General features: G+C 46.4%; 1 protein-coding gene across 4 annotated transcripts in view; it reads right to left on the bottom strand.

Annotated features, from left to right (window-relative positions):
* Positions 1–686: 686 nt before the first annotated feature.
* Positions 687–19,150, bottom strand: part of RANBP3 (RAN binding protein 3) — a 263,031-nt gene continuing 244,567 nt past the window's right edge. For 3 of the 4 annotated variants that reach the window (XM_063916545.1, XM_063916549.1, XM_063916555.1), the window contains 5 exons: positions 11,297–11,421; positions 5,431–5,551; positions 2,946–3,088; positions 2,597–2,777; positions 687–2,496 (listed from right to left, as the gene is read on the bottom strand). In XM_063916545.1, the coding sequence (XP_063772615.1) occupies positions 2,453–2,496; positions 2,597–2,777; positions 2,946–3,088; positions 5,431–5,551; positions 11,297–11,421 (614 nt within the window). In that variant the 3' untranslated portion in view covers positions 687–2,452. Of the gene's footprint in view, positions 2,497–2,596; positions 2,778–2,945; positions 3,089–4,878; positions 4,971–5,430; positions 5,552–11,296; positions 11,422–19,150 lie in introns of those variants that run through there. The other variant, XM_063916564.1, reaches the window with a different exon arrangement.

Genomic DNA, 19,150 nt, shown 5'->3' with positions numbered 1-19,150 from the left:
CGAGTGTTCGTAAATCAGAGGATTCTATAGTAGTCTATGTAAAAGTACTGATGTTTTGACGAGATTTTATTTTGAACGGGATTTGGTTTTAAATTCTATTTTGTTTCCATATGCAAAAACGAAAGAAAATTAGATTCAAATTCACCAAACCCCCCAAATTGAACATTAGTAAAATAAAACCCCAGATGTACGAGCCTTCTGTACAAAATTACGCTGTTGAGCGAACAGTGATATGAAAAGACCTAAGGCCCGTATTCATGGGCAGATCTAGGGAGAGATGTGTGCTGAGTGAACCGCTCAGCATACATCTCTCCCCCCGCTCAGCACAGCGCGATGTGTGCTGAGTGTGCGGGGGGAGCCGCTCATTTCACCCAGCGGGTGAAGTGAGCGACCTGCTAGATTGGCCTGCATGCAGGCCAATCTAGCACCAGCGATAGCGATGCGTGGGGCTGCGCATCGCTATCGCTGTGAGGGGTACACACGTGGTGATCGCTGCTTAAAATCTAAGCAATCTAGTCAGACTGCTTAGATTTTAAGCAGCGATGGCTCCGCGAGTACCCTCCTTTAAGCAAATTTTTCTAACCTGCTTAATATTGTGGTTTGGATTTGGCTGTACTGAGTTTTTTGTGTGACGAGTTTAATAGGTATATAAAATTAAAATATGAAGAAAAAAAAAATACTGAACACCTAGTTCTTTATATATTTAAAGAAAAAAATACAATTCAGCATATTATACACTATATACCACACGGGGGAGAGGATTGCGATGTAAGACCAAATAGGAAAAACAAAATTTAAAATAAGACTTGAGAGAAGAATTAAAACGTTAAACATTCAGCAATGTATGTTCAGTCTTTTATTAACTGCAACCTGACATGAGAACATTTTTGCACCTGAGCGTTTAGCAATAACTCAGAACACCAGAATAAATGAGTACATAATTGTGTGTATGGTATATCATGTAATTCACTTAATAGCAACAGAACCAAGTCTATTCTCATGGCAGATGACAATCAGTAAGAGACAGAATAATGTTAATGCTGAGCAGATATTGAACAAATTGCTTAATAGTAGTTAATCCTCTTTTCTAGGTGTGTTTTGCATTCCTGCATGGCAAAATGGAACACCCTTTCCAAACGAGTGAGGTCACTGATAGGAGTAAATCATTTATCAAGTACTGTACATATAGACCAAGTAGTTGGTGCTTCTCCGTTTTTGCAGAACATCTGAAATGGAAACTGTAATGTACTTATGGAGCTGTGCATTCAGTGTATGGAACAGTTAGAAAGTTGGGACAGTCACATTCATCATCATGGCCACATCAGTAGGAGGGAGAGATGGATTATGAAATAGAAAACAACCCCAAAAACAATAAATAGTTTAGTACATTTAACCGTGTACTATAACATATGAAAACAATTGTGTGTAGTTCTCCTTAAACCACAATAGGACTAAGGAGGTACAGCCCATGTGGCTTAGTGTGCTTTCTCAAATCTTCCACATTAGTGTGACTAGAGAACAGACACCAGACAGGAAGAACAATAATAAAAAAAATAAAAGAAAAAAAACAGCCATGTATACAGTGTTCCTTAACTCTTTCCCTTAAATAAAGATACAAATAAAACATTTCACTTTTTCAGTACACACAAAAAAAAAGTAAATTGGGGTCAAAAGAAAACAGACAAAAGAAAAAAAACAAAACAAATCAGCAGACAATTACCAATAGGAAGGAAATGAAAACAGAATGAGAATTTTTCATTCAACTGGCAAGTCCTCAATAAACAAGATGTTCTTATTTTAAGAGCTTTGCAAAAGTCAGTGTTATTGAAGTATTTATTCCAATCTGAAAGGCATCCACTAGAGGGTATTTGGAAGTGAACAAATTAGGCAAGAATTCCTGTACATATTCGGTAACCACTTTGTTCCGGACAGGACTGGGATCCAACCAACTACCAGAAGATATATGTACATTGAGTGGGTTGGAAAGAATAATAATAATAATAAAAAAAAAATAATAATCTGTATGTATATAAAAAAAAAAAATATTTGGAAAAGCAATGCAAATTGCATGGCTCTTAACAGGAGGGAAGAAAAAAAAAAAAGTTATTTCAGCTCATCAATATGATGAGCTGTTTTATTCTCGTACATCCAGGCAAGCATTCTACACTGTGTTTAGGTTGGATAACACCCTGATCCCCTCCAAAAACACTATAAAAAAAAATTATATATATATATATATTTATATCCAATGTATTTTTTTCTGGTTTACTTAGGGTGAACAAAAAGAGAGAACAGTTCCTGGGTGGGTGTAAAGTCTGTGTCCTCAGTTCAGCCTTAACATTGGGAGTTGGTTTTAAATACTCCATGAGGCTTAAAAGCGGAGGGTAAGCTGTAGACTGTCAACTCTGCCAGTTGAGGATCACCATCTTTCTGGTAATGAGGTAAGTGGCTGCTATGTACTGGATACAGGTGGCTTGTCTCCTTCGTCACTAGGTGCTAAAGAAAGAAGTGCATGTTAAAAGGCATTTCAAAACATATATTTTTTAAACGATCAGAATTGTATAAAATAAGTCTCCCATTTCTAGGGGATATTTACCACTTGTAGTTGAAACTGCAGGGGTTAGGACATCATCATCGCTGTCTTCCTCATTGGACTGGGTCACTTCCCTCACGGGCTCAGGGCACTTGATCTCTATCTCCTGCTCTACTCGGCTCCTCAGGGCAAGGATACGGTGGTGAATTGCAGCAAAAAGCTGGCCTGTGTCTTTAGAACTTGCCTAAACATATTCAAAATACGTAAGTAAACTAGCATTAACTGACTGTTAAGTTGTATTGGAGAACGGAGTAAGGCAAAAGGCTGGGATACATGTTCATTGGGAATAATTAGCTTAATCTAGTGGTTATGACATGTAAAGCTACTGTGAAAAGTCCAATTTAACACTCACAGATATGAGAAAAACTTTGACACCCTGGTCCTCTGTGTCCATTGCAGTTATTCGAATGCTCTTCTCACTTGCTTTGTCTATCTGCATCTGTGCCCAGAGTTTAGTGTTGAGGATTAGTCGCAGACTGCCCTGTGTGCGCATCACTGAGAGAAGATAGATCTGTTACACACAAAAAGTACTTACAGAGCATACTTGCTGTCCTGCCCTATCCCAGGTCTCTATTAAAAATGAAACTCTGTAGGCACCGATTTTAAAGACAGATTAAATCTTTATTACAGATATCGCTACCAATTATCAGCCTCAAGTTCTTCAAAATGTATACAGAAAAAAAACTGTCACTAGCAGATTTGATAATCTTTGTGTTGCTTGTTTAAATCACAAATCCACAACCACGTATGGAAGGTAGGAATGCCGTTATGTGACCGGCGCTCGAGATCCTGGCGGTCACCATGCGACGCCAGGATCCCAAGCGCTCAAAATGCCAGCGGTCGGAATGGCGACCTACAGGCTCTATTCCCACTCATCGGTGTTCACGACACCCCTGTGGCGAGCGCACCAAGCCCACAAGGGGCTTCGTTGTGCTCGCCACCACCCCGCCAGGTCGGTATGCTGACCTCCGGGATCCCAAACACCGGTCTCCCAGCCCCAACTCATAAGGAATAGTACTATGGTTCCAAGTGACCACTCTGGCTTTCTGACTGACCAGTTGTCTAAACAGTGTATCATAGAAAAGGAAGAGGACAAATGGGGACATGTACTAAGCCATGGACAGTGATAAAGCAGATGTCGATAAAGTACCATGCCAATCAGTTCTTAACTGCTACGTTACAGGCTGTAAAGTGACAGGTAGGAGCCGATAGGGGCAGATGTACTAAGCATTGGAGATAAAGTACCAACCAAAGTAACAAAAACACAATAATCAGAAAACAGAAGTTATATTTATAATAATAGGTAAAATGTTTTAGTAATCACAATGTTAACAGCTAATATGAACATATTCATAAATATAAAAAAATCTGGTGTACACTAAAAAAAGTAGTAAAATAATGTCTTGTCTGTATCAGTTTATTGCTAATGTTTGTATGTGTTTCACTGGGTGACATTCCCTAAAGTGCCACAAACATTGACTACTCCTGTATCAAAACACAGATACCCAATGTGTCATTTCAAAATTAACAAACGGCTCAGTAAATATGGTATGTGCAGTATTGGTCCTCTGCCAGGGACTATCCTCTGAATGTAAGATTTTAGTAGGTGCAATCAAGGCTGAGTGGTTTCTCTTCTTCCTTTTCTATGACACAAATGTGTCAGAATGCTGAGGACTGTTCCTCAGGGGTAAAACCTCTGGACAATGTGTACTTGTGTGCTGTTAATATACACTGTGTTCAGTAACAGTGATAATGCCTAGAACAGGAGGAGCAGGGAGGTATTCAAAAGCAAGAGGTCAATCATTATTTGTGGTCATGGAGCATGCAGATTTTTTACTTCCCTTTTCTTGCTCTGATAACACAATACACTGACACTTACTATGGTGCAAAGCATGTATGGTAGGTCTATAAAACAGATTTGCTACCATTTTCCATTAATAATGTACTTGGCTTTACATTACTTTACTGCAGGTCAAATGTTATTGTTAAAAATTGGAATTGGTGAACATAAAAATAATTCGAGTAATTGCATACAACACACAATAAATTATAAAAGACCATATGGGATATGCTGGTGACGCATGCCTTGGAAAATAACCCATTCCCTAATGGTGGTATCACATGACAATGCTTAAAAGTGGCGCTTTCCTAGAGATCACAATAGCTCAGCTGCTCCTGTGCTGACAAATTGAAGCAAGGGGGATAGCTCCTCCCCTGTTACAAAGGAGCAATCAAGTGCTAGAAGATGCTGCATGCAATGTTTCTTGAGCAGAAATCGCTCTTACCTGACAGGGGAGGGTCGTTTCCCCTTCACTTCAACCTGTCATCATGTCTAGTGGAAAAGCGCATCGTTCAAGCGCTCCCATGTAACACCACCCTAAATGGGAGAGGTTTTTTTTTAAAAAAAAAAAATATGTGTGCGACTGGTTTTAGACTCTTTGATTCAATGTTTCCAGACTATACAGGTCTCTCTGAATTCATCATGCATGGATACAAGAGTATGTTACCTGTTGCTAACAGCCAAAGAATGGAGGCTATGGCAACAATGATTCTATTTGTATTTACAAAATAAATTTCCAAAAAACACTAGCTCTCTTCAGGAGGAAACAGATTGTCAGTTAACAAATGACAAGTTTCTTCCTTAATGACCATTATTTGCAAGGTCCTGGCAAGGAAACTACACATTACATTAAGCGTGACCCTAGTGTAAATTCAGAGTTATGACTTTATGGTGCAGGCAAATTTACATACCATTTTGGCCATTACCTAGCATGCAAACTAAATATTGACTCAATTATAATCAAAATACTACTGTTTGCAACGAATAATAAACTCACCTAGTCTAGATTGCAAGTTGCCATCTTCCGTAGAAGCCATGTCGTTGAGTCGCAAAAGTCCACGACCTCTCTCTACCCAAGACTGCGATACTTTATCAAACACAAATAGTTTGCATTGAATCTGCCATTAGATAGGAAAGTTAGGACAAGGGATGCGGGAAAAGCTGGTTAAAACACATTTTATAACGTATACCTATTTAGGCATTGCCTTGCCCATAATCTTTTAACACTGTATTCAGTGCAAGCTGCAGTGGTCTGTGTATGCTTGAAAACGACATTTACGGTAAGAACTTACAGTTGTTAAATCTCTTTCTGCGAGGTACACTGGGCTCCACAGGGAATGACATTGGGGGTGCAGAGTAGGATCTTGATCCAAGCCACCAACAGGCTCAAAGCTTTGACCATCTTCCCAGAATGCCTAGCGCTGCCTCCTCTATAACCCCGCCTCCGTGCACAGGAGCTCAGTTTTTGTTAACCAGTCCAATGCAGTAGCGGGCAAAAGAGACGACAACTGTTAGTAGCCACATTCTCACGACAGGATAAAGTGTCAGCGGCTAATGCCATACCAACCCAAAGAAGCCAAGTGCGTCAGGGTGGGCGCCCTGTGGAGCCCAGTGTACCTCGCAGAAAGATTTAACATTGGAAAGTTCTTACCATAAATCTCGTTTTCTGCTGCGGGGAACACTGGGCTCCACAGGGAATGACATTGGGGATGTCCTAAAGCAGTTCCTTATGGGAGGGGACGCACTGTAGCGGGCTACAAGAACCCGGCGTCCAAAGGAAGCATCCTGGGAGGCGGAAGTATCGAAGGCATAGAACCTTATGAACGTGTTCACTGAGGACCACGTAGCCGCCTTGCACAATTGCTCAAGGGTCGCACCACGGCGAGCCGCCCAAGAAGGTCCAACAGACCGAGTAGAATGGGCCTTTATAGTAACAGGAGCTGGACGACCAGCCTGTACATAAGCATGTGCAATCACCATTCTAATCCATCTGGCCAAGGTCTGCTTGTGAGCAGGCCAGTCACGTTTGTGAAAACCAAACCGTATAAAGGGGGTCATTCAGAGTTGATCGCTAGCTGAATTTGTTCGCAGCGATCAGGCTAAAAATCGGCAGTGCGGCGCAATGTGCACGCGCGACGTACGGGCACAACGAACGATGTCGTTTTGCACAGGGTCTAGCGATGCATTTCAGTCGCACTGCTTGCCGCAGAGTGATTGACATGAAGTGGGCATTTCTGGGTGGCAACTGACCGTTATCAGGGAGTGAGCAGAAAAACACAGGCGTGGCTGGGCGAACGCTAGGCGGGTTTGTGACGTCAAATCCGGAACTGAATAGTCTGAAGTGATCGCAAGCGCTCAGTAGGTTTTGAGATACTCTGAAATGACACAAACAATTTTTGTAGCCGCTCTGCGATACAACCGGTCGCACTTTTGCTAAGCTAAAATACACTCCCAGATGGCAGCGACACTGCGTTTGCACGGCTACTAAAACTAGCTAGCGAGCAACTCGGAATGACCCCCAAAGGGAGATTCAGACTTCCTAATAGAAGCTGTCCTCTTCACATAGATACGGAGAGCCTGTACCAAATCCAAAGACCGCTCTTTGGAAGACAAATCAGGAGAGGCAAAGGCCGGAACCACAATCAGCTGATTAAGGTGGAAAGAAGACACCACCTTAGGTAGGTATCCGGGACGTGTTCTATGAACCGCCCGGTCACGGTGAAAAATCAGATATGGTGACTTACAGGACAAAAGCACCTAAATCCGACACCCGCCTGGCAGAGGTAATAGCCAGCAAAAATAACACCTTAAGAGGTCTGCCGATTCAAGAGGCTCAAACAGAGACCCTTGCAACGCCTCCAGAACCACCGACAAGTCCCAAGAAGCCACAGGCGGGACGTAAGGAGGTTGAATCCGCAACACACCCTGAGCAAATGTATGAACATCAGGTAAAGTTGCAATTTTTCTCTGGAACCAAACCCACAAAGCAGAAATATGAACCTTGAAGGAGGCCAGACGAAGGCCCAAGTCCAGGCCTTGTTGTAGAAAGGGAGAGTGTAACTCCGTCAAAGCCAATTGGGCTAAATCCTGATATAAAACAGGGGCCCTGAACGAGGAGATCTGGGCGCTGCGGAAGTAGAAGGTGACGCTCTATAGAGAGAGTCTGAAGGTCTGAGAACCAATGCCGTCTGGGCCACGCTGGAGTGATCAGAAGTAGGATTCCTCCTTCTTGCTTGAACTTCATTATTACTCTGGGCAGGAGTGACACCGGAGGGAACACTTATGGCAGCCGAAAGTTCCATGGAATTGCCAGTGCGTCCACGAACGCTGCTTGAGGATCCCTTGTCCTTGCCCTGAAGACCTTGTGATTGTGTCGAGACGCCATCAGGTCCACATCTGGAAGGCCCCACTTGTCCACGAGGAGTTGAAACACCTCTGGATGGAGGCTCCACTCTCCGGCGTGTACGTCCCGACGACTGAGAAAGTCCGCTTCCCAGTTTAAGACCCCCAAAATGAACTCGGACGATATGGCTGGCAGATGGCGTTCTGCCCACTGAAGAATCCGCGATACTTCCCTCAATGCCATGCGGCGTCGAGTGCCGCCTTGATGATTGATGTACGCCGCTGTTCTGTATTAATTGCTGGGCCAAGTTCAATGAGTTGAACAGCGCCTGCAATTCCAGAATGTTTATTGGGAGGAGAGACTGAAGGGAGTGTTGCTCCAACACCGCGCTCCAAGCTCTCTTACTGGCATCCGTCATCAGAAGGACCCAGTTGGAGATCCAGAAAGGACGACCCCTGCTCAATCGTTGGTCCTGAAGCTACCAGCTCAGTGACAGACGGACCTCCGGAGACAAGGAAATAATTTGAGACCTGATCCAGTGAGGCAGGCCGTTCCACTTGGCAAGAATGGAATTGAGCGTACTCCACCATGTCGAAAGCTTCGAGACTTTCTCCCGAGACGAGAACAACCGCTGGTTGTGAGTGTCCAACAACGCCCCCAGGTGCACCATGCTCTGAGCAGGGACCAGGGAAGATTTCTTCCAGTTGATGAGCCACCCGTGGGCTTGCAGAAGCTGGATAGTCAGATCCAGATGGCGTAGGAGAATTTCTGGGGAATTTGCCGGGATTAACAAGTCGTCCAGGTACGGTAGGATCCTGACCCCTTGACGGCGGAGTACAGCCGTTATTACCTCCATGACCTTGGTGAAGACTCGCGGAGCCGTGGTCAAAGCAAAAGGTAACGCTCTAAATTGGTAATGGAGGTTACCAACCACAAACCTCAGGTACTGCTGATGCGACACTGCATCAGACGAGATGTCTGGGAGGAAGTAATTGCCCGCTTAGAGGACCTCTTGGTCTTAGGTGGGCGAGGGTTAGACTTCTGAGTAGTCAGTGATTGGTTCAATTGCTGTAACTGATTGGACAGTTGAACCGGCTCCGGTTCATCATCAACCTGAAGAATGAGCATGATAGCCTCTAACAAGTCAGGAACATCCACCTGTGAAACAACTTCCCCATCAGAAGCATCAGGATCAGAATCTGTGGGATCCGTATAAACGCCATCCTCATCAGACGAGTTGTCTGGGACGTTGGTGGATTGTGAGGAAGTAATTGCCCACTTAGAGGACCCCTTGGTCTTAGGCGGGCTAGGGTTAGACTTTTGAGCAGTCAGTGATTGTTTCATTTGCTGTAACGGATTGGACAATTGATCTGCCCATGGCAGGTTAACCGCGGGGACCATAAGCGGTTGTACCGGCACAGGAGGTCCCATAGGGGGTGTTAGTCTAGTTACCAGCGTATTCAATAGTGTGGAGAAGGTAGCCCAAGGTGGGTCATTTTGCACCCCCGTTGCTACAGTCCCACTGGGGGGTAAGGAACCCCCAGAACCTGAACCCTCAGCTGCTATGTTATTCTCAAATGTGTCTTCAGCGTCACCACCACGCAATGTGGGATCAGCCCCAGCACCGTTGCCCTTTGTAGCTGACATAATCAAAAGCTCAATGCAAGGCAACACAGTACAATATCAGCAGCACAATACCCGACAAGAACCCCCTGCGCAGTGTATTTCAGCACAAACAGGGAATTCTAGAGGTATATGGTGACTAGAAATCACAGAGAAAAATACACACTGAGTATATCCTGTGAACTACCTATATTAATGATATAACTGATGCACTTAGCCCCCTCAGGTTATAGAATATAGGGATAGCAATCTGAGTGAGATACACGAAATGGAGGTCACACAGCAGCTATATGCAAACACACAGAGTCACAGTTTGTACAATGCAGAAAATATGACATGCAATAAAACATAGTAGTACTAAGTATAGCTATACATTTAATAGATATAACAATGCACAGTAAAAACTGGATGTATATCACAGGGTACTTGTACTATATAACCCTGACTAAATGCACTTTTTCTTAACTTACACTGTCAGCAGACATGTAGAATACTTAAGTGTCCTGTAAAATGCACAGCGCTGACATGCAGGCAGCTTTACAGAGGAGGATTTGCCCAAACAGTCCCAGCTCAGCTTGTCCTAATGGTGCCCAAACGCTGACAGGGAGTGAGGGAGAGAGAGATATGCAGCTCCAGGGCGGGAACATTTACTCTAAATGGTGCCCTGGGGCTGGGGGAGGGGCTACAGGTCAAAGCCTTATCCCTCTGCTGGACTTCACCACTGGGTACTGGGGGCCTAAATAAACGGTTTTATGAGAGAAAACTGCCACAGTGTCCATGCCAGCGCGTGCGAGCCGCCTCCCACCGGGGCGCGGGACCGCGTTTCACAGCGGGTCCCGCCGGGGGGACCCACTTACCTCCTCCCTGAGTGCGGCCACGCGATCCAGGAGAGCAGCGGTCGTGTGTGTGTGGCTAACCGGAAGAATACCGGAGTCTCCGCTGTAGGTACCCGGAGACCAGGGCGCGGGAGTGTACAGCGCAGCTGGGGGAGGTGATGGAGCTGCAGCAGGAGATGTCTGACTGACATCCAGCACTTACAGTGCCTCTGCTGCAGCCCTTGAAGTCTTCATTTTTCTTTAAAAAGCTTTTACCTAGGGCTGCTGGAGCCCCCTGTTGTATGCCTGCTTACTGCATGGCACCAACTACAAAACTGAGCTCCTGTGCATGGAGGCGGGGTTATAGGCATTCTGGGAAGAAGGTCAAAGCTTTGAGCCTGTTGGTGCCTAGGATCAAGATCCTACTCTACACCCCCAATGTCATTCCCTGTGGAGCCCAGTGTACCCCGCAGCAGAAATGTAGTTCTGTTGCTTTCAGTGCAAATACAATTGTGCCCTCACCAAACCTCAATATGCCAGTGCAAAACATCCGGCGGGTCTGGGCCGCACAGAGTGGTGTTGCATAGCGGCTTTTTTTGTTTTTTTTAAACACGAGTATTATTTGCATTGCAGGCTTAGCTAAATACCCCTCACAGTGTACAGGAGATGCTGGATGTGACTTTAACTGCGTAGGAATTAGTTTTAAATAGGTACAAAGTCACAGATGTAACACAACGTACTTGGTGTGCCAAGGTCACTGCATTGTAGCGCTTTGCACACAGATTCAGACTCCATCACACAGATGTATAAATGTTGCACATCACATTGATCAGTACAGCCAAGCTAAGCAATTTTGTCACTTCCAGCTGTTTTATTTGTGCAAATACGATGTCACATAGGACCAAGCTTGCTGGTTGGAGCGATTGTAACCATAATGTACGAGGTAAGATCTGTAAGAGGCACATTTTGAACAAAAAAACCCGGCATGCAGAGTGGGGCTGTTTGAAGCGACTGAAGTCACAGTGTACAAGCACACATCTGCAGTGAGTTATTTGTGGTATGCTTAAAAATTGTCTCCTTACTTGTAATACATTGCTCTCTGCTTCTTCTCCTGTGATTACTTCCACCTTTTCCAGTAAACATCGTTTTGCTGTTGCCTTTGTATATGCAGCTGCAGATTCCGCAAGCGATTCTGAAATGTTATTAGCTGCAAAGAACAGTATTAGAAAAATAAATATAAATTAAAAGTTAATAATTTTTTAGGCAACTATAAAAGGCAACCATAAATTTAGAATTCTAAGATCAGAGTGTAAAATGCATAAGCCTGCAGTGACTCCCAATGTAAGTCAAGCAAGACTGATGCGAGAACACAACTCTTGCAGCCATTGGACACTATGGGGGTATTCAGTTAATGGCACTAATTCGACACAGGGTATTCAAATGCGGGCATAGTTGCATGTTTTGTTTTTTTATTTTCGACCATCCGTTTCACTGTTTTTTTTTTGTCTAATTGGCGTGGTCGAAAACGCCCAGAAGTTTACCAAAAACGAGATTAATGGTAAGAACTAACAGTTGTTAAATCTCTTTCTGTGAGGTACACTGGGCTCCACAGGGAAGGACATTGGGGTGCAGAGTAGGATCTTGATCCGAGGCACCAACAGGCTCAAAGCTTTGACTGTTCCCAGAATGCCTAGCGCCGCCTCCTCTATAACCCCACCTCCGTGTAGAGGAGCTCAGTTTATGTTAAGCAGTCCAATGTAGTAGCAGGCAAAAGAGACGACAACTGTTAGTAGTCACAAACACCACACACTCACGACAGGAGAGGGTGTCAGCGGCTAATGCAATACCAACCCAAAGAAGCTAAGTGCGTCAGGGTGGGCGCCCTGTGGAGCCCAGTGTACCTCGCAGAAAGAGATTTAACAACGGTAAGTTCTTCCCATAAGTCTCGTTTTCTGCTGCCGGGTACACTGGGCTCCACAGGGAATACCATTGGGGATGTCCTAAAGCAGTTCCTTATGGGAGGGACGCACTGTAGCGGGCACAAGAACCCGGCGTCCAAAGGAAGAATCCTGGGAGGCGGAAGTATCAAAGGCATAGGACCTTAAGAACGTGTTCACGGAGGACCACGTAGCCGCCTTGCACAGCTGTTCAAGGGTCGCACCATGGCGGGCCGCCCAAGAAGGTCCAACAGACCGAGTAGAATGGGCCTTGATGGTAGCAGGAGCTGGAAGGCCAGCCTGTACATAAGCATGTGCAATCATCATTCTAATCCATCTGGCCAGGGTCTGCTTGTGAGCAGGCAAGCCACGTTTGTGAAAACCAAAGAGAGAATCCGACTTCCTGATGGAGGCAGATCTCTTCATGTAGATACGGAGAGCCCGTACCACATCCAAGGACCGTTCTTTGGAAGACAAATCAGGAGAGGCAAAGGCCGGAACCACAATCTCCTGATTAAGGTGGAAAGAAGACACCACCTTAGGTAAATACCCAGGACGTGTTCTAAGAACCGCCTGATCACGGTGAAAAAAATCAGATATGGTGACCTAGAAGACAAGGCACCCAAATCCGACACCCGTCTAGCAGAGGCAATAGCCAGCAGAAACAATACCTTAAGAGAAAGCCACTTAAGGTCTGCAGATTCAAGAGGCTCAAACGGAGACCCTTGCAATGCCTCTAGAACCACCGGCGGGACATAAGGAGGTTGAATCCGCAACACACCCTGAGTGAACGTATGCACATCAGGTAAGGTCGCAATTTTTCTCTGAAACCAAACCGACAAGGCAGAAATATGAACCGTGATGGAGGGCAGACGAAGGCCCAAGTCCAGGCCTTGTTGTAGAAAAAAAAAAAAGTTTGGCCGTACTAAACTTGTAAGCGTCATGATTGTTAGATGCGCACCAAGCAAAGTAAGAATTCCAGACCCTATGATAAATCCGAGCAGAAGCCGGTTTCCGGGCCTTCAACATGGTTTGAATGACCACCTCAGAAAATCCTTTGGCCCTTAAGACGGAAGCTTCAAGAGCCACGCCATCAAAGCCAATCGGGCTAAATCCTAATATACACAGGGGCCCTGAACGAGGAGATCTGGGCGCTGCAGAAGTAGAAGGGGACGCTCTATCGAGAGACCCTGAAGGTCTGAGAACCAATGCCGTCTGGGCCACGCTGGAGTGATCAGAAGTAGGATTCCTCCTTCTTGCTTGAATTTCCTTATTACTCTGGGCAGGAGTGACACCGGAGGGAACACGTATGGCAGCCGAAAGTTCCATGGAATTTCCAGTGCATCCACGAACGCTGCTTGAGGATCCCTTGTCCTTGCTCCAAAGACCGGAACCTTGTGATCGTGTCGAGACGCCATCAGGTCCACATCTGGAAGGCCCCACCTGTACACGAGGAGTTGAAACACTTCTGGATGGAGGCTGCACTCTCCGGCGTGTACGTCCTGATGACTGAGAAAGTCAGCTTCCCAGTTTAGGACCCCCGAAATTAACACTGCCGATATGGCTGGCAGATGGCGTTCTGCCCACTGAAGAATCCGTGATACTTCCCTCATTGCCATGCGGCTTCAAGTGCCGCCTTGATGATTGATGTACGCCACCGTGGTGGCGTTGTCCGACTGTACTTGAACAGGTCTGTTCTGTATTAAACGCTGGGCCAAGTTCAATGAGTTGAATACCGCCCGCAATTCCAGAATGTTTATCGGGAGGAGAGACTCCTCCTTGGTCCACCGACCCAGAAGGGAGTGTTGCTCCAACACCGCGCCCCAACCCCTCAGACTGGCGTCCTTTGTCAGAAGGATCCAGTTGGAGATCCAGAAGGGATGACCCCTGCTCAATCGTTTGTCCTGAAACCACCAGCTCAGTGACAGAAGGACCTCCGGAGACCATGAGATCATTTGAGACCTGATCCGGTGAGGCAGGCCGTCCCACTTGGCAAGAATCAGCCTCTGGAGAGGGCGGGAATAGAATTGAGCGTACTCCATGTCGAAAGCCAACACCATGAGACCTAGCACTTGTATTGCCGAATGTATCGACACTTGCGAACGAGATAGGAAGCAACGAATCCTGTCCTGAAGCTTCAGGACTTTCTCCTGAGACAAGAACAACCACTGGTTGTGAGTATCCAACAACGGTCCCAGGTGCACCATGCTCTGAGCCGGGACCAGGGAGGATTTCTTCCAGTTGATGAGCCACCCGTGGGCTTGCAGAAACTGGATAGTCAGATCTAGGTGACGTAGGAGAATCTCTGGGGAATTTGCCAGGATCAACAAGTCGTCCAAGTACGGTAGGATCCTGACCCCTTGACGGCAGAGTACAGCCGTCATTACCGCCATGACCTTGGTGAAGACTCGCGGAGCTGTGGTCAAACCAAAAAGGTAACGCCCGAAACTGGTAATGGAGGTTGCCAACTGCAAACCTCAGGTACTGCTGATGCGTCACTGCAATGGGAATATGCAGGTAAGCATCCTGTATGTCCAGTGAGACCATATAGTTCCAAGGCCAGAACAATAGAGCGAAGAGTTTCCATACGAAACTTGGAGACCTTCACAAATTTGTTCAAGGACTTGAGATTGAGAATGGGCCTGGAAGACCCATTTGGTTTCGGGACTAGGAACAGCGGTGAATAGTGCCCATTACCTCTCTGAGCCAGAGGCACCTGTACTACCACTCCTGTGTCCAGTAGGGACTATACCACCGAATGAAGAGTCTTTGCCTTCACCTGATCCAAAGGGACAAAATCAGGCAAAATCGATGAGGGAGACGATTCTTGAAGGATCCGGCGTAACCTCGAGTGACGACTTCCCGTACCCAAGCATCGGAGGTGATCTTCAACCATTCCTGGGTAAACCCTAGAAGTCGGCCCCCCACCCTGGGATCCCTCAGAGGGAGGCCCGCCCCGTTATACAGCAGGCTTGTCAGTTATGGAAGCAGACTGACGGGCAGCCCAGGCCCGTTTGGGTTTGGATTTATTGGGTTTGGAAGTGCGAACCTGTTTCGGGTACGCCTGACCTTTTGCTTTCCCTGAAGGACGAAAGGAGCGAAAGGAAGTACTCAGCCTTCGGCACCGAGGGAGCAGTACTAGGAAGACATGCTCTTTTAGCAGATGCTAAGTCAGCCACTATCTTGTTGAGGTCTTCTCTGAAAAGAATGTCTCCTTTGAAGCGGAGTACCTCCAGGGTTTTCATAGAGTCCATGTCCACCGACCAGGACCGTAACCAGAGAATTCGGCGAGCCAAAATGGACGTAGTAGAAGCCTTGGCCGCCAGAATACTGGCATCAGAAGCAGCCTTTTTAATGTAATGAAATGCTGTAACAATATACGACAGGCATTGTCTAGCATGATCAGAAGCATTGGAAGGCAACTCCGCCTCCAGCTCCTGAGCCCATGCTTCCACAGCTTCTGCAGTCCATGTTGCTGCAATAGTGGGCCTATGCACCCCACCGTTTAGGGTTTACATTGCCTTCAAACAACCCTCCACACGCTTGTCCGTCAGCTCTCTCAAGGACGTGATGGTAGTTACAGGCAGAGCTGAGGATACTACTAGCCACGCCAGTCGTGAATCCACTGACGGGGGTGTTTCCCAATTTTTACTAAGCTCTGCAGCGAGGGGGTAGCGAGCCAGCATCTTCTTGTGAGGCGTGAATTTCTTTCCTGGATTTTCCCAGGATTCCTGACATATGTCAACTAAATGTTCAAAGTGAGGTAAAACTTGTTTAACCACCTTCTGACGTTTAAACCTGTCCGGTTTCTTAGGGGCAGTGTCAGGCTCTGATTCATCATCAACCTGAAGAGTGAGCCCGATAGCCTCTAAAAAGTCAGGAACATCCACCTGTGAAACAACTTCCCCATTAGAATCAGAATCTGTGGGGTCCGTATAAACGCCATCCTCATCAGATGAGTTGTCTGGGACATTGGTGGATTGTGAGGAACTAATTGCACGCTTAGAGGACCCCTTGGTCTTAGGCGGGCTAGGGTTAGACTTTTGAGCAGTCAGTGATTGGTTCAATTGCTGTAACGGATTGGACAATTGATCTGCCCATGGCAGGTTAACCGCGGGGACCATAAGCGGTTGTACTGGCACAGGAGGTCCCATAGGGGGCGTTAGTCTAGTTACCAGCGTATTCAATAGCGTGGAGAAGGTAGCCCAAGGTGGGTCATTTTGCACCCCCGTTGCTACAATCCCACTGGGGGGGGGGGGGGTAAGGAACCCCCAGAACCTGAACCCTCAGCTGCTACGTTATCCTCAAATGTGTCTGCAGCATCAAAACCACGCAATGTGGGATCAGCCCCAGCTCCGTTGCACTTTGTAGCAGACATATTAGAAAGTTCAATGCAAGGCAACACAGTACAATATCAGCAGCACAATACCTAACAAGAACCCCCTGTTCAGTGTATCAGCACAAACAGGGAATTCAAGAGGTATATGGAGACTAAAAATCACAGAGAAAACTACACACGGAGTATAACTTGTGAAATACCTATATTAAATAATAAACCTGACGCACCTAGCCCCCTCAGGTTATAGAATAAAGGGATAGCAATCTGAGTGAGATACAGGAAATGGAGGTCACACAGCAGCTATATGCACACACACAGTCATTTTGTACAATGCAGAAATTATGACATGCAAAAACACTGCACTGGATTAGCAATACAGAGTAGTACTAAGTATAGCTATACACTCAACAGATATAACAATGCACTGTAAAGACTGGATGTATATCACAGGGTACTTGTACTATATAACCTTGACTAAATGCACTCTTTCTTAACTAACACTGTCAGCAGACATGCAGAATACTTCAGTGTCCTGTAAAATGCACAGCGCTGACATGCAGGTGGCTTTACAGAGGAGGATTTTCCAAAAACAGTCCCAGGATCAGCTCAGCTTGTCCTAATGGCGCCCAAACGCTGACAGGGAGTGAGGGAGAGAGAGATATTCCGCTCCAGGGCGGGAACATTTACTCTAAATGGTGCCCTGGGGCTGGGGGAGGGGCTACAGGTCAAAGCCTTATCCCCTTGCTGGACTTCAACACCGGATACTGTGGGCTATATAATAAACGGTTTTGTTATCAAAACCAACCTGTGCCCTTACCCTGTTGGTCTAGTGGTGTCAATGTACTACCACAGTGTCCACGCCAGCATGCGCGGCCCGCCTCCCACCGGCCACGCGGATCGCGATTTCCAGCAGGTCCGGTCTGGGGAACCCACTTACCTCCTTCCCTGATTGCGGCCATGCGATCTTGGAGAGCAGCGGTGGTGTGTGTGACTAACTTGAGAGAAAACGAAGCCTCTGCTGTAGGTACCCGGCAACCAGGGTGCAGGAGTGTACAGTGCCGCTGGGGAAGGTGATGGAGCTGCAGCAGGAGATGTCTGACTGACATCTAACACTTACAGTGCCTCTGCTGCAGCCCTTGAAGTCTTCATTTTTCACTTTAAAAGCTCTTCTCAGGGCTGCTGGAGCAGCCCCCCTATTGTATGCCTGCACTGCATGGCACCAACTACAAAACTGAGCTCCTGTGCACGGAGACGGAGTTATAGATGAGGCGGCGCTAGGCGTTCTGGGAACAGTCAAACCTTTGAGCCTGTTGGTGCCTCCGGTCAAGATCCTACTCTACACCCCCAAATGTCATTCCGTGTGGAGCCCAGTGTACCCAGCAGCAAAAAATATACGTTATGGTAAGAACTTACCATTGATAACGGTATTTCTCCTATGTCCACAGGTTTCCACAGGATACCAATGGAATATGATGGAGCGACAGCGGATTGGCACCAAACGATCACAAGCTTTCAGTCCTCCCAGGATGCAACGGGCCCGTCCATATATCCCCGCCCACTGGCTCAGGAAAATCAGTTGGATTCCAAAGCATTTAGGCAGGAGCATTATGTAGAACCCTATTCAGGGGAGAAGAACACACATGCACACCCTTCCATGCAAGAGTGAGTAAAGATCCTCAAATCAGGTGCTTCAGGGTGGGATCCTTGTGGAAACCTGTGGACATAGGAGAAATACAGTTATCAACGGTAAGTTCTTACCATAACGTATATTTCTCCGGTAGGGTACACAGGTTATCCACAGGATAACAATGGGATTTCCCAAAGCAATTTTTAGTGGTGGGACGCTCCTGATTGGACAGGAGAACCTTACGTCCGAATTCAGCGTCATGAGAGGCAAAAGTATCCAAGGCATAATGTCTAATGAATGTGTTGATGGAAGACCATGTGGCTGCCTTACATATCTGTTCTGCTGAGTGAGCAGAGACATTAGCCGGAACAGGGAGATCAGCTTGAGAATATGCTTCTGAAATTGTCATTCAAAGCCATCTTGCTAGCGTCTGTTTAGTAGCAGGCCATCCCCTCTTATGAAATCCGTAGAAAATGAAGAGAATCTGTCTTTCTGATGGCACTGGTACGATCCACGTAGATTCTTAATGCACGGACTACGTCCAGCAACGCTTCTCCTGCAGAAACTCCCGATACCTGAAAAAATAAGAATTTACTTACCGATAATTCTATTTCTCGTAGTCCGTAGTGGATGCTGGGGACTCCGTCAGGACCATGGGGAATAGCGGCTCCGCAGGAGACAGGGCACAAAAATAAAGCTTTAGGATCAGGTGGTGTGTACTGGCTCCTCCCCCTATGACCCTCCTCCAAGCCTCAGTTAGGATACTGTGCCCGGACGAGCGTACACAATAAGGAAGGATATTGAACCCCGGGTAAGACTCATACCAGCCACACCGTATAACTTGTGATCTGAACCCAGTTAACAGTATGACAAACGTAGGAGCCTCTGAACAGACGGCTCACAACAAATAACAACCCGATTTTTTTGTAACAATAACTATGTACAAGTATTGCAGACAATCCGCACTTGGGATGGGCGCCCAGCATCCACTACGGACTACGAGAAATAGAATTATCGGTAAGTAAATTCTTAT

Source organism: Pseudophryne corroboree, chromosome 1 (genome assembly GCF_028390025.1).
Source record: "Pseudophryne corroboree isolate aPseCor3 chromosome 1, aPseCor3.hap2, whole genome shotgun sequence".
NCBI lineage: Eukaryota > Metazoa > Chordata > Amphibia > Anura > Myobatrachidae > Pseudophryne > Pseudophryne corroboree.
The sequence above is the reverse complement of the archived record's forward strand: the minus strand, read 5'-3'. Positions and strand labels throughout refer to the sequence as shown.